Source organism: Chaetodon auriga, chromosome 13, assembly GCF_051107435.1.
Source record: "Chaetodon auriga isolate fChaAug3 chromosome 13, fChaAug3.hap1, whole genome shotgun sequence".
Taxonomy (NCBI): Eukaryota; Metazoa; Chordata; class Actinopteri; order Chaetodontiformes; family Chaetodontidae; genus Chaetodon; species Chaetodon auriga.
This window is the reverse complement of record NC_135086.1, coordinates 13,791,535-13,804,590: the sequence shown is the minus strand read 5'-3', so window position 1 is coordinate 13,804,590 and position 13,056 is coordinate 13,791,535. Positions and strand designations below refer to the sequence as shown.

The following is a 13,056-nucleotide window of genomic DNA, read 5'->3' as shown; positions in this document are numbered from 1 at the left end:
TTTTGTGTGACCGGCTATGTTGTGTGATTTTACTCTAACATTTTATTATGTTGTACTTGGATCTCTTGCAAAAGAGATCTTGATCCTAATGAGATTACCTGATTAAATAAAGGCTATTGCTATATATAAATGAAAGCTTCCTGGTGGCTTACTGAGACACATACCGTGTAAATTAATTATCTCTGCTTTGATTTCAGTCACCCCCTCTCTCAACCCATGTTCCTCTGGTAATATCAATAACAGCTATCAGGTCAAAAAGTTTAAAAAAAAAAAAAAAAAAGGTTATTTGAAATGTTATTTGCCTGTCTTGACTTGTATTAAAAACTGGCAACCTCAGTTTTGCACTATATGTAAACACAGGTACTTCTTGACTGCCCATGACTGACAGACATCTGCATAATAGGTGTACAGGTGTAATTTTCAGGTGACATTTTGTTGGAACCAAGTGATTTACACCAAAATGTCATTAGATTACAGATCAAAGTTATGAAAGGGACACTTTCAGCTGCCCTCATCTACTAAATGAGCAAACATCACAGCACTGCCAACCAATGAGGCTTCAGCAGATCAGACAGTCAGCCTTTCAGTGCCATTTGGTCATCGTCAAGTCTCCGTGGTTTGCCACTGGCCATTGTTTTGTGGTGTGTATGTTGCCACTAGTCTGTCCTTACAATGACTGAGCATGTTGAAGCAGTGGTGGACACAGTCTGGCTGTTCAAGCAAATATGTCAATTCACCTATTTAGTGTGGGTTCTGCTTCTTTTCCTCTTCCACAACCAAGAACTGGGCTGCCAACACCAGTGCGAAGCAAAACTTTACAGCACCAGTTGTAACCTTTTGGCTACACTAGCGGTGTGGCTCTAGAGATGGCAAGATCCATCTGTCAGTCAGTCTGTCCACCACTTTAGTCTTGACTAAAATATCTGAACTTTTTTATGTATTGCCATGATATTTGGTACATTGTGCCCAGAGGATGAATCCTAATGATTTTGGTGATTCTCTGACATTTTAGAAATGCCAACAGCATCAAAGTTTTCATTCATCCAGTGATATGCCTGAAATTGGCACAAAATTTTGCACAGACATTCATAGTTCCTAGATGATGTATCCTAGCAACTTTGGTGAGCCCCTGACTTTTCTTTTAGCACCACCATGTGGTTGACATTTGTGGGTTTTCAGTGATATGTCTGGACAACTATTGGATGGATCGCAATAAAATATGGTAAAGACCTTATGACAAAAGTGAGGCTTCAGCAGTCTGAGGTAGCCAAATACAATGGGTATTTTCCAAGGTTATAGTCTGTTTAGTTGCAGAAAGAACCGGTCTTAAACTTCTGCCTTTGAACCATCAGATGTCTTTTGAGGGGAGATTTTTCATTCCGTCCCGAGGTAACAATTTCCTGTGGATGAAACAGGTGTTTTAATTGTGTTTTCATCTGCAGTGAATTAATTACAAATTAATGTTGAAGTGTTTTCTTGAATTACATAGAAAAATGTATGGTGTTTGTCATTAAAACAATTGATTTCATACTCATTCGAATTATCGGAATATGCTCTTTTTCTGTTTCCATTGTTTGGTCTACTTTTACTCCTATGTTTTCACCAAATAATAGGCACTTTGTGATCCACTCCAGCTTTTATGAGCACCCTCCGGCCAGTGTTGTGCTCACATACTCACTAATGAATCTCACTGTTTAAGTTGTACTTGTGATTTTATGTGTTTAACGTGCAAATCTAAACATCAACTGTGAAACTATGCTTGGCATTTTACCATGTTACAAAAGATTGGTTGGATTGGGCAAGGGGCTTGAATGGAGAATACATTTTGTGTGAGAGTGTAGGGTATGCACATCCAAGAATATTTCTATGTGCTGGGTCAAAAAACAAACTGGAGGCAAAAGATCAGCACACTGGACTGACAGCGCCAAGCAAATCTAAATTTCACATGGCAAGTTTTCAATCTAACAGAGATCTTCATCAGGCTTTTGACAGTGCCTGGTAGTGTGCAGAGCCTTCATCTGCCTTTTGCATTTTGTGTGCAAACCTAGTACATCTAATTCTTTCTTTCTACTTTTCTAAAACCTGCAAAAAGCATGGTAAGTCGACTACATTACATCCATTTGGCAGACACTGTGCCTTACATTTTGGCTTGTATATATATTTTGGGGCTGGCTTGTACAATGACTCAAATAATGGCCAATTCATGGTCAACCAGCTGTGCTACAGCCATCTTAACACTACTAGTGGAACTGGCTGATCAGAAAATAAATGAATATTATCACATCCAATATCAATAATACATCAAAATATCTCTTACTGCATGTCAGGTGAGCTCACCTCATTGGACAGCATGATGTCAGTCAAGCCCAGGCAGGTGCCTCAGCAGTAACTTTAACAAACCACTATGAGAAATCTGCTTATTTCAAAATTTTCACATTTAGATTGACAATCATTTATGTCAGCCAATTTTGGTATACTGCCCAACACCATCCTTGTAACTATTACTAACTACAGCTACAACAACAATGTTACCACCACTAACAGCCAGGAGCCTAGCTCTGTGGTTCAGCAGCAAGCACAGACATAACCCTCAAAACAAGTGAATCACAAGGTTGCTAAGCTGACACAGTGCAGGAAGTCAAGGTTTTCTTTTAGATGACTTTATATTCTTCGCATTGAGCGTTATAGCCTTAACATGTAGCGGGCCCCACCGGACACAGCCCAGATTGCGGTGAAGGCCCGGCGCGGTTCCTCTCCATGCTGCTCTTTCAGTGGACACTCCCCCATCTTGGCTCACACGCCCTCCCTTCAAAGACAGAGGGACTGCGGTTCTGCCACAGGCTGCTGTGACCGGACAAGTCTCCTGCCAAGGTAAATACACAGCGGTATTTCTAAACACTTGACTGTTATTCATTCACTTCCCAGGCACACGTTTCAGTCTCTGTTGCACGCGCAAAGCTGGGGACGATTGTTAACTAAGTTAGCGATGACTGTAAGTTACCGTGGTGACCTGCGGGCTGCTGCACTAGTATTAGCATTATCAGCTAGCAGGGTTAGCTAGCCATGTTAAGCTAGTGGCGCGGAATGCTAACGCTAACGGTTTACCGCACTGATGTATTAATTGGGTTAAGAAGTTATTTTCGGAAAGTTAGCTGTAAATAGCGGCAAGACAAACCGTCCCTGTGAGGTTACTGCTGATTTCAGGTAAAGTTGGAATGAAATTACAGTTGCGTCCGAAAACATAAAGTTGTTAAGTTTGCTAAGTTTGTTAGCGGGGGTGAGCGAGTCCACTGCTAAGTTTTAAAGACGGTGTTTGAATCCCACAGGTGACACGGAAAGACTACGAAAACTTACATTAGTGGAAATCGTATGTGTAGCCGTCAAAAGGAGTTCTGATGAACTTGTGAACTAAAACATGTTGTTGTAACGCTATGGTGTGCGCTCGAACGGGTAGCAGCACGTCGCTAAAATATTCATTCTAAAACAACAGTCCTGCTATTAATCTTTATTATGGTTATAATGTTCAGCTGTCGTTTAAGTGTTTTTTTGAGTGGATGAAATGGTCAAATGAAGGCAGTGATTTGTGGTGCTGTTTTGTTGTATTGTGTTACACTGAAAGTATATAGTTTCCGCTATTTTGTCCACCCTGTTTGACGAGTTTAACCATCAAGGACTAACGTCACATAGTATGAATGCTATTAAGCGGGTATTCCTCAGCTTCACAAACAACAGCCCCTAAAGTTGAAAGCTGAACTATTTCCCCTTTAAAAGAGTTTTATCAAATCATCATGAACCTAATAAATTGATAGCTCAGTGTGTATTGAAACCATCGCTGTTGTCAACAGGTGGAGAGGTTGTCAGTGAGAGGAAAGCAGAGGAGGGTCCCAGAAACAGAACATCCTCCACTCCCTCATTATCAGCATGGGGGCTGTCATTTCACGGTGGAAGGTTTGTTGTCCAACTTTTGCTGATCATGTTTCTCTTAATGCTGCTGTGATACGGATTTTATCATTGCGCAATAGTTGGCGTTTACTTTTGTTAAAGAACAGAAAGTAATTCTATATACGTACTTAAATAGATCCACATAAATGATCACAGTTCAGATGTTTGCCTATCTCCTTGGATCTCTGTTCCTTGGTATGTTGACATGCACATTAAATGAAATCACCAACAACAGAAGAACACATGCAAGATACATACGCAGAATGTGTAGAATTGGGAAAGTAAAAGAGGAAGTTTTCAGATGATTTCAAGAAGTTGCTTGCACAAAGAGAGCTGTTGTTATGGAAGATGTCATCAGTTCTTTGCTTTGACCTGGATTTCAACGTGTTTGTCTTCCAGGCTAAACCATCCACTGTGGAAATTTTGGAAGGAATCGATAAGGTAAGCTTCACCTAAAAGACTCGTCAGATAGACTGTAGATTGCCAGAAGTGCTGTTTTGAATTTTAAACATGTAGTTTATTTGTTTTTTTTATTTCTTTCTACATTTGCATGTTGTAATGTTTACAGCCTAAAATGTGCTGTTGGTAGGAGACAATCACACACTGTTGTGGTCCTCAACAGTGTCCTCTTTATTCTCCTGTGCCCTGTTCACATTTAAACAGAAGTAAGAGTATTTTTCCTTACATCCTTTAATGTTGGGTGCAACCAAGCTTGCAGAAGGCACCCACTGTCAGTCAAATGAGTGAAACACAAATGAAGCATTATCGGTAAAACTTACCAAAGGCGTCTGAAAGTGTACTTATGCTCGATGATATTTATAAAGCCCACACAATGCAGAAATGCTCACGTGTTATGTACAGACTCACTCCGCATAGACTTGGTAAGATCAGGGATTTAACTGTAGCACTGCAGTCGTGGGACGTATCAAGGAAAGGTTACTAGTAAATTGCTTCTTTGCATCTGCAGTACTTAAAGGTAAGTTGTGGCTCATTGCAACTGGGGTTTTATTTCTGTAGCTCTGGGCATCAGTTATATTGTTGATGATAACATTATACTCACCAAAGTAATTGCAGAGATCTGAGAACATGGTGACATCGGTAAAAATAGGCCCGAAGGGGCAACAAAAATATGCAATCTGAAAATCATGCGGGTTGTAAACAAGCCAAAAGTTTTGGCAGATTATCTAAATCACTTCATTTGGAGGTAAAAGTGAAAGTGAGCACATCAGTAGTGTTGCTAATAATCCCTCATTGCACTGTAAAACCATAACCGCATACAGCTACAGCTAATAAGTTGGTCTGTGAGCTTAGATGTTTCCCAAAGGACAAATTGGGTAATAATTTTACTGTCGCTCTCTGCTTCCTCTTCCAAATAAGTTTGATCTGTGTGGGATATTGTTTTCAACATGTCTGCTCATCTTTGTTGCCCTGTTTCATGTGTTTTTAGCATCATCACCATGTTCCCATCAGTTATTTTAATGAGTACAGTATTATCTTAAGTGATAGAACCAATGGCCAGAGCTTTGAAAATAAAAACCTGATTTGTCATAAACTGTACTTCTCTTTTAATTAAACATGCACATAAAACATAGGAAAAAGTATTGTATTATTATAATCTGGCAAAACAAAGAATAAAGTGTAGATGTATAGTATGTATACTGGTGTTTAGTAACCACTTGCTTGTTTTTGACCTGTTGCATAAGTATGCATCTTTTGACCATAAGTGAACACCTATCACTGAATGTCAAATCAACTCCTTATTTCCTTACTGACAGGGCTTTAGTGATCTTCCACAGCTAAGCTAGTGTTAGGCTATTTTCAGCAGCTGTCCTTGGAGGAAGAGTCCCTCCACATTCACTGAAGAGGTCAGGTGGCATTGAAGTTTTTAAGAGATGAGTGTCAGCCCTGTTAGTTTCTTCTAGAAAAGTCCTCTCAATTCTATTTTTTTATGTGTGTGCTTACACACCGCACATGTCCAAACACATGATATTGTAATGCTATGAGATGAGTTTAACCAGTGCTTGGAGTGACAGACACACATGCTACAGGAGAACCATAGTGACCAGAATGGTTTCCATTCAGTCTGCACCCTATTTATGGATCGCACTTGAATGCAGTGGTGTAACCTTTCCATATTTTAAAAAACAAACAAACAACAGATGATTGAGCTATTTATTAATTGCAAAACTATAATGAATTACATAAAAAGTTGACTCTTCTGCCAGATGGGAAATTTGACCATGATCCAATCAAAATGTTTGCTTGATATGCTCCCACTAGTTAATGCCAAGTTTGTATTGAGCTTCTTATGTGCTGCCTGTTCACTTTCAAATAAGTCCTGCTAACGACGGTGGTGTACCCTGTCAAAAGTTCAACAGCAAATCCTCATAGAATTTGTTTTCATTTGCATGTATGTAAAGGCACGCTGTTGAGAGACATGGCCTTCAGGCAGTGATGAAAACTCAAGATTTGCAGTATGAAACACGGAGCTGCAACTTTGAAGAAAAATAAAACCATTAAAATATTCTCAGTTCAGTTTCAAACTTGTCCTAATGTGCAGTATCCTGAAGCCACAAGAACCAGAGGCTTGTACTACATTTGAATTACATTTTATTCAAATGTTTAGGAAAAATTAAATGGGATAAATGCCCAGCCCTGCTGGAAAAGCCTGCTGTGAAACTTAATGAAACTTGAATGTAATGTTCCAGACCCGAGAGCTGGAACAGCAACATGACGCCATAAAGAGTTACCTTGACTTGCTGAGTTGCTGTATGTGAGCGCTGTTTATGTTTTTAATTTTGTGTTATGTTTTGAACAATTGTATGCAAGTAAGTGCAACATGAACTGTAAATACAGAGAATTGGTGGTGGTTGAGTTTGACTGAGACAACTGTTTTGACACATGGTCACTGAATGTGTTTTGTGTCAAAGCGATGAAAAATGATACAGTGTTTAGTCCACATTGACTTCTATTATGCTGAATGTGTGGTGAGTTTTGAAAAGTGAAGTCAGTGTTGTGCATGTTCTCAGTAATAAAGCTGTAATTATCACATTTGTGGACAAGTGTAACGCTCCTTTCATTTTCCCCTCAGGATATACAGGTTCTTGAAGAATATGGTGAGAAGTATCAAAGGCAGCTGAAGATATGGATCGGACGACTGCTTCTGTATTCGTCTCTTCTCTACCTGATCACATGTGTAATCGTGTATTTCTGGTACCTCCCTGAACAGTTGATGGGACGCCTCATATTGTCTCTTCCCTTTGTAATATTTCCATTATTGTAAGTGCACAAGATCCTCGCTCATATTTTGCCTAAACTGTAATCAATGCAACCAGTCAACCATTTCTTTCCTTTCCCCTCAGAGTTTGGTTACTTCGAAAAATGCTTATAATAATTTTTTCACGAAGAACTGAAAAAAATAGTAAGCTCAATTTTGGTATTTATGTGAAACTTGCCACAGAATTTAATTGTTTTTCACAATTGAACTGGTGTTGAATGAATTATTATTTATTTATTTTTCAGATGACAAATTAGAGGATCTTAAAGCACAAAAAAGGAAAATAGTAAGTGAAGTTTTTATTTTTGTCCAGATGACCATTGTTGACTGACTCCTCGTTTTTGGTGGTTCTTGTCACAACAATTCAACAAATTACGCCTGAGCAATCAACTGCTCAAAATGACTCAAGAACAACTACTTTAAAACTTAACATGTGGCTGAATCCATTTGTAGAACAAGCTATAAATAATTTGAAAGGAAACAGTCATTTAAAGAAAAACAAAATATTTATTTTCTGAAATAAAACTTTTTGCTAAATGGGCCATATTTGCACGCCAGAGATGAAAGTGTTCATTGGGTGGAGCTGCTGCTCGATGTTTTTAAAAAAGGAAAATATTTTCAGACACGATGCATCCTCTGAGTCACAGTTGAAGACAATGGGTGCTTGGCAAAGTTAGGAAGAAGTGTGTTTTGTTTGCTTTTCTGCATTTTACTGTTGAGACTCACCTTGTCACTCAGTGCAGCAGCAGCAGTTATAAAGCCATTACAGAAAAGTTGGTGATTTTCAGCACCTCAAGCTCTCCACACATTTTCTCTCTTGTCCCTTAAATTAGCTGTGAAAGCATGAGCGATCTACAAAGTGACAGCTGTCATGCATGTGTGGCTTGCACTGTGGTCACATAAGTGAGAGAAACATATAGAACTCATTATCTCTGTAGGATGCATTAGATTTTCATGTGTCGTCTCCAGTGAAATGAACACTTGCACTTCCTTCTGCAAGTTGTTCTCTAGGTAGCTTTGAAGTGTTGCTGTTATTGATCCTCTCAGCGTTTTGCACCAAGATACTTGCTTATCTAGGATCTATACAGGCAGCATTTGATTGGTGCAGTGACTTAACCCAGTAAACCACTCTGCTAATGTCACTTTAATTAATAGCATTTAGTGCAGGAAAGAAATAAATCTGAGAAATTGCTTGTCATCCTCTGTCAAGTCTAATAACTTTCAATAATTAGGGCTGATGGATTTTCACACTCTCCATTATCGAAGTAGTGAATGTAATTATTCTTCATATTATATCTAAACATTAAGAAATGTTTGGTACTTATTTTAAATGAAGATGTACAATTTAGTGAAGTAGCTTCCTGGTGCCATTTCTCAGTCACGTTTACTTGTAATGTTACGGAAGGCGATTCAAAGACATTAATGTGTGTTTAAAAAACACCTATTGATTACATCAGAAGATCATCAAATAATTACTCTGGAGGAGAGCGATTATTCTAGGACTGATTTGTTTGTGCAATGTCTTTAAAAGTGATGGAAACATGTATCCTAAGATACCTTTAAACGTCTCTCTCTTTGCAGCTTGAAGAAGTTATGGAAACTGAGACGTACAAAAATGCTAAAATGATTCTGGAGAGATTTGATCCTGATTCCAAGAAGAAAATGGTGAGTTATTTTGTCTCTTCTTTGAATACACTAATTGTGTTCCATTTTTAATCATGCTCTTGCACTCTCCTGTTATCTGTGCAAAGGAGCTTGAATCCACTCCTATTGGACTTCAGATGACTCCAAAACCAGGACAAGGTAGCACTGAGTTCTGAAGAAGACAGCAAAGTTTTACCTACTTTTTCTTACTGTTGTTAACCTGCAGCGTTTTCTATGTTAGAGCTCCGCCAGCGTAATGTCATCCCAAAGACCCCTCCAGTGATGGTGAATCCTGTGAGTGGAGTTGCTGCCCGCCCTCCTCTTGCCTCTGGGCCCACCTATCCTGGACGATCTTCCCACTCTGCTCCAGGTGGACCCCCAGAGAGGAGCCTGTCGGCTATAGCTGCTCAGCAGAGCTTGATGAGGAAGCCTGTGACCCCTGGAACACCTGTTCCAGGAGTCGGTGAGTTACCTGCACACAGGGGGACCACATCATAATGTGGTCGATTAAGGTGCGATTTACTCCTCCCTGGCTCTGTGTCCCCAGTTGCTTAAGGCTCTGTGGTGTGTGTTGTCAGCAAGGGTGGTGTACATTATACAGTAGCTGTAATGGGTAATTACATGGATGTAGTTTTCAAATACATTACTAAAAGGTCCAACCTTTCTCAAACAAGTGTATGATAGTACAGTCAGATGCCTGTGCCTTACGCTTATGGTTGCTTTTAAAGATTTTAAAAGTCAGCCAGCCAACACGATGAAAAACTTTCCGTAGAACAGTCGTTGTATATGGAAGACTTCTGTGGAGTGTAGGGGTATTGAATATTCAATATAAATTATTTCTGGACTATGAACACTCAATAGAAGATGCAAATAAGTGCAAACAGTAAAGGAAATGTGCTCCTAGAGGAAGCTGCATGCTGTAATTGCCATGTGGAATGCCAACTGTGAGGTATGCACGAATCAGGATTACATTAACTATGATTAATTAGCCAGACCTGCGTTTGTTCTCTGGGCAATGGTGGTGGAATCTCACTAAATGTCTTTTAATGCTTGGTGAAATTGCCTTTGGCATTGGGAACACCTCACAAATGGTTTACATGACTTGATGTTATCACCTGCTTCTGTGGAAAATTGAAAGTGAAAAGCAATTTGATACAAAGAGTCACCACAGAGTTTCCATATGTTGCTAAATTAATAACCAGCAGGATACTGAGACTCTGCCAAGTCTCACAGAAATGACCAGTCATCTTCCTATGATTGCTCTTGATGTTAGATTATATTAATTACTACTCACCAACACAGCAGGGATTCTGGACGTGCTTTGCAAGTGAGATCCAGTGTGAAAGCCATTAAGAAAATGGGGCAGGACTTTGTGAAATTCATTGTGGTTTGTGCAGCAAACTGTGAATCTCAGCCTCACGATTTCATTTACTTTTTACTGTAAGCAGCCCCAGTTTATTGTGGTTTGTATTCAAGACTGCAGACTGTGTCTAACAGGCATTGATGTTGTGCCTTAACAGGGATGCACCCCCCAGGCCCGCCCCTGGCCAGACCTGTGCTCCCAAGGGAAAGAGGCGCTATGGACAGAGTCATTGAGTATCTTGTTGGAGACGGCCCCCAGAACAGGTAAACAACCCTGCTTCTGAACAGCAACAGTCTCTTTTCAGTAAATGCCTTTACAGTATATACAATTTCTCATTTTGGAATTTGGGGGGCAAAGTATAGTTAATGTATTAAGCAGGTTCTCATCCAGTTTAATAAAAATTAAGTGCTGATGCAACACATAAAATGAGGTAATATGATGATGTTTTTATGAGATTTCTCCCCCCCTTGCTGTAGAAAGCAATTTTAAAAAGCTGATAATCTGCCAAGATTAGCAGGGAATTGCTAAAAATTGCATTCTATGTATCAACAAAATGAGCTTTTATGTAATGTCATGCCATGTACTGCATGCTGTCTTAACTGGATTGTCTTTCCTTCCTCATAGATATGCTCTCGTATGTCAGCAGTGTCTGTCTCATAACGGCATGGCGTTAAAAGAGGAATTTGAATATGTTGGTAAGACTTGGAGAAACACAACACTGTTTGTCAGTCTCCATCAAACACTGTGCCTTCATTTGCCCTCTAGCACTTGGCAGTGTAGTATATCATATGGCTCTTAAATGCCTCTGCCACTACCGACCCTTGTAAGCAAAAACGCAACAAGATTGAATATGCAAACTAGTGCTACACGTCAATCTGAAGTGTTTATGCATCTCAGGCATTTTTTGTCATTGGTTCATATTCATGTATATTAATCTGTGTCTGTCTGAGAATCTGTTCCTGAGGCAACATAAACTATATGTATGGTGTTTCATTTGTGTTGTTTCAGCCTTCAGATGCGCTTATTGTTACTTCTTGAACCCTGCAAGAAAGACCAGGCCTCAGGCACCCAGACTCCCCGAGGTCACTGGCGAACTGAAGCTGTCATCTGATGCACCCATACCATTGTCTGGTGCTGACGAAGATGACAAGCAATCTGTTCCAGGTGATAATGACACTCGAGCAGGTTTTTTTTCCACACAAAGAACATACCCTTAAGGTGTAATGGTCATGCATGTAATGAAATGCTATCAATTTTGGTACATTTAGAAATAAAAATTACAATACAATACAGCCATGTTATTTTTCGTTTTTCCCTCCTCTCTCTCTTTTTTTTTTTTAATACTTGTTTGAAATGCATGCAAATCTAACCTGAAAAATGATCTGTAATTGTCAGGGAAGACCAGGCTTGCTGATGTGTCTGCAGAAACAGACACCCAAGAGCCAGGCACGCCAACAACCACAGAGCCCAGCTCTGCATCAGATGGCCAAACCACGCCAGAGTCACAAGATCTGCCCTCGGAGAAATCTGACGGAGAGCACGATTTGTCCGCCATGGAAGTGGAATGAAACGGTGGAATAGCGATTTCAACACGAGTCAGGCTGGAACTTTTAGTTTTTTCTTTACAGATAATTTGTAAGTTGATGCCTTGAGTTGGAATAACACAGTGAACAAGCCAGCAGCTGATGTGATTTTCAACTCACAGTACATAATGTCCTTTCTTTTGAGAATTGTTTTTATAGTTCTAGCCCTAGTGATGAATTGAATATCATATTGTAGAGCGCTAGCATTTGGTAGCAACCGCAAAACAAACCTCCTTCCCAGTATGATGATGTCCAGCCCCTTTTCATAACATTGTATTGATAGTGATCATGATTCTGTTTTTTGATGTATAGGAAAAGTCTTTTTCCATGTTTTCTTTCTTTTCCATGTTTTATTTGTTTTGCCCTGACATTATTCTATCTGGGTTAATTGGAAACTGCGGAAACAAACAAAAAAAACCAACCTATTTTGTGGGAAAATAAATTTTTATTTATGGGAAATTATTTATAAATATTTTTCTATAATGCTGTGCCTTTCATGACAGTGTTGACTAAGGTACTCTGTTAAGATGTTTACACAACCTGGTACTATAATAGGAATACACATACAGTATGTATTTATTGCTAAAAGGGAGGAAAGGAGATTTATGTCACTGCTGTGCACCTGCCCTTAAGTGTCTTTTATATTTTAAGTCTGCCTCAGAGTATTGTTGATAAAACCTATTTACATATAGACAATAAAGTCGTTTAGCTGTTTACAGATGGTATGTGTTTGCTGAATGTCTTCATCCTTGTACTGTATGAATAATACTAAATAAACTTTTGGAAAATATCTGCGTACATGTGTTCTCAGGCTCACAGCACATTCACCAAGTTTTTTTTTTTTAGTATATATATATATATATATACGGAAGAATTAATTGACCAATGTTGCTGTAAAAAAACAATTGATTATTGCTGAATTTTAAATGTGATTCTGCATTAACATCAAAACATGAAGAGGTCAGACTGACATGTAGATAGCGAACACTGACAGTATATCCCACGTCTGCCTGCCGCCTGTACTGCGTCATGTATTTTAAATCGCTGCCCCATTTCTTCCCTGGCCGGCTTTTCACCAAGGAGCATGTTTAAACAGTCCGTTTTCATTAGTAGACCAATTTTAGCTTGTGATCATTTTATTTTAGCTCATTGATCATTTCAGACAGCGTAAGATAATGGTGCTGACACCGAGCCCGACCAGTCTTGATTGCTTGACCCTCTTCATTTGCAACAAGAAAGTCATTGCA

The 13,056-nt window shown here is 39.3% G+C and overlaps 1 protein-coding gene across 2 annotated transcripts; it reads left to right on the top strand.

Moving 5' to 3' along the window:
* The first annotated feature begins 2,795 nt into the window (after positions 1 to 2,795).
* Positions 2,796 to 12,593, top strand: lnpa (limb and neural patterns a). Of its 2 annotated transcripts, none has more exons than XM_076747784.1 (13): positions 2,796 to 2,871; positions 3,846 to 3,948; positions 4,342 to 4,383; positions 7,034 to 7,221; positions 7,305 to 7,363; positions 7,465 to 7,505; positions 8,801 to 8,884; positions 8,971 to 9,022; positions 9,105 to 9,326; positions 10,384 to 10,489; positions 10,851 to 10,921; positions 11,235 to 11,390; positions 11,622 to 12,593. In XM_076747784.1, the coding sequence occupies exons 2-13, from the start codon at positions 3,922 to 3,924 to the stop codon at positions 11,792 to 11,794; spliced, it is 1,221 nt and encodes a 406-aa protein (XP_076603899.1). In that variant the 5' UTR covers positions 2,796 to 2,871; positions 3,846 to 3,921; the 3' UTR covers positions 11,795 to 12,593. The 2 variants fall into 2 exon arrangements, with proteins under 2 accessions (XP_076603899.1, XP_076603900.1); XM_076747785.1 differs by having other exon boundaries at positions 11,652 to 12,587.
* Positions 12,594 to 13,056: the final 463 nt, after the last annotated feature.

What these genes read in the sequence shown, in the direction of transcription:
- lnpa (XM_076747784.1), top strand. Translation starts at nt 3,922, where the DNA reads ATGGGGGCTGTCATTTCACGGTGGAAG. An exon ending in CTGTCATTTCACGGTGGAAG is followed by an intron (nt 3,949 to 4,341) that starts GTTTGTTGTCCA and finishes TTTGTCTTCCAG; the next exon opens with GCTAAACCATCCACTGTGGA. An exon ending in AGAGGAATTTGAATATGTTG is followed by an intron (nt 10,922 to 11,234) that starts GTAAGACTTGGA and finishes GTGTTGTTTCAG; the next exon opens with CCTTCAGATGCGCTTATTGT.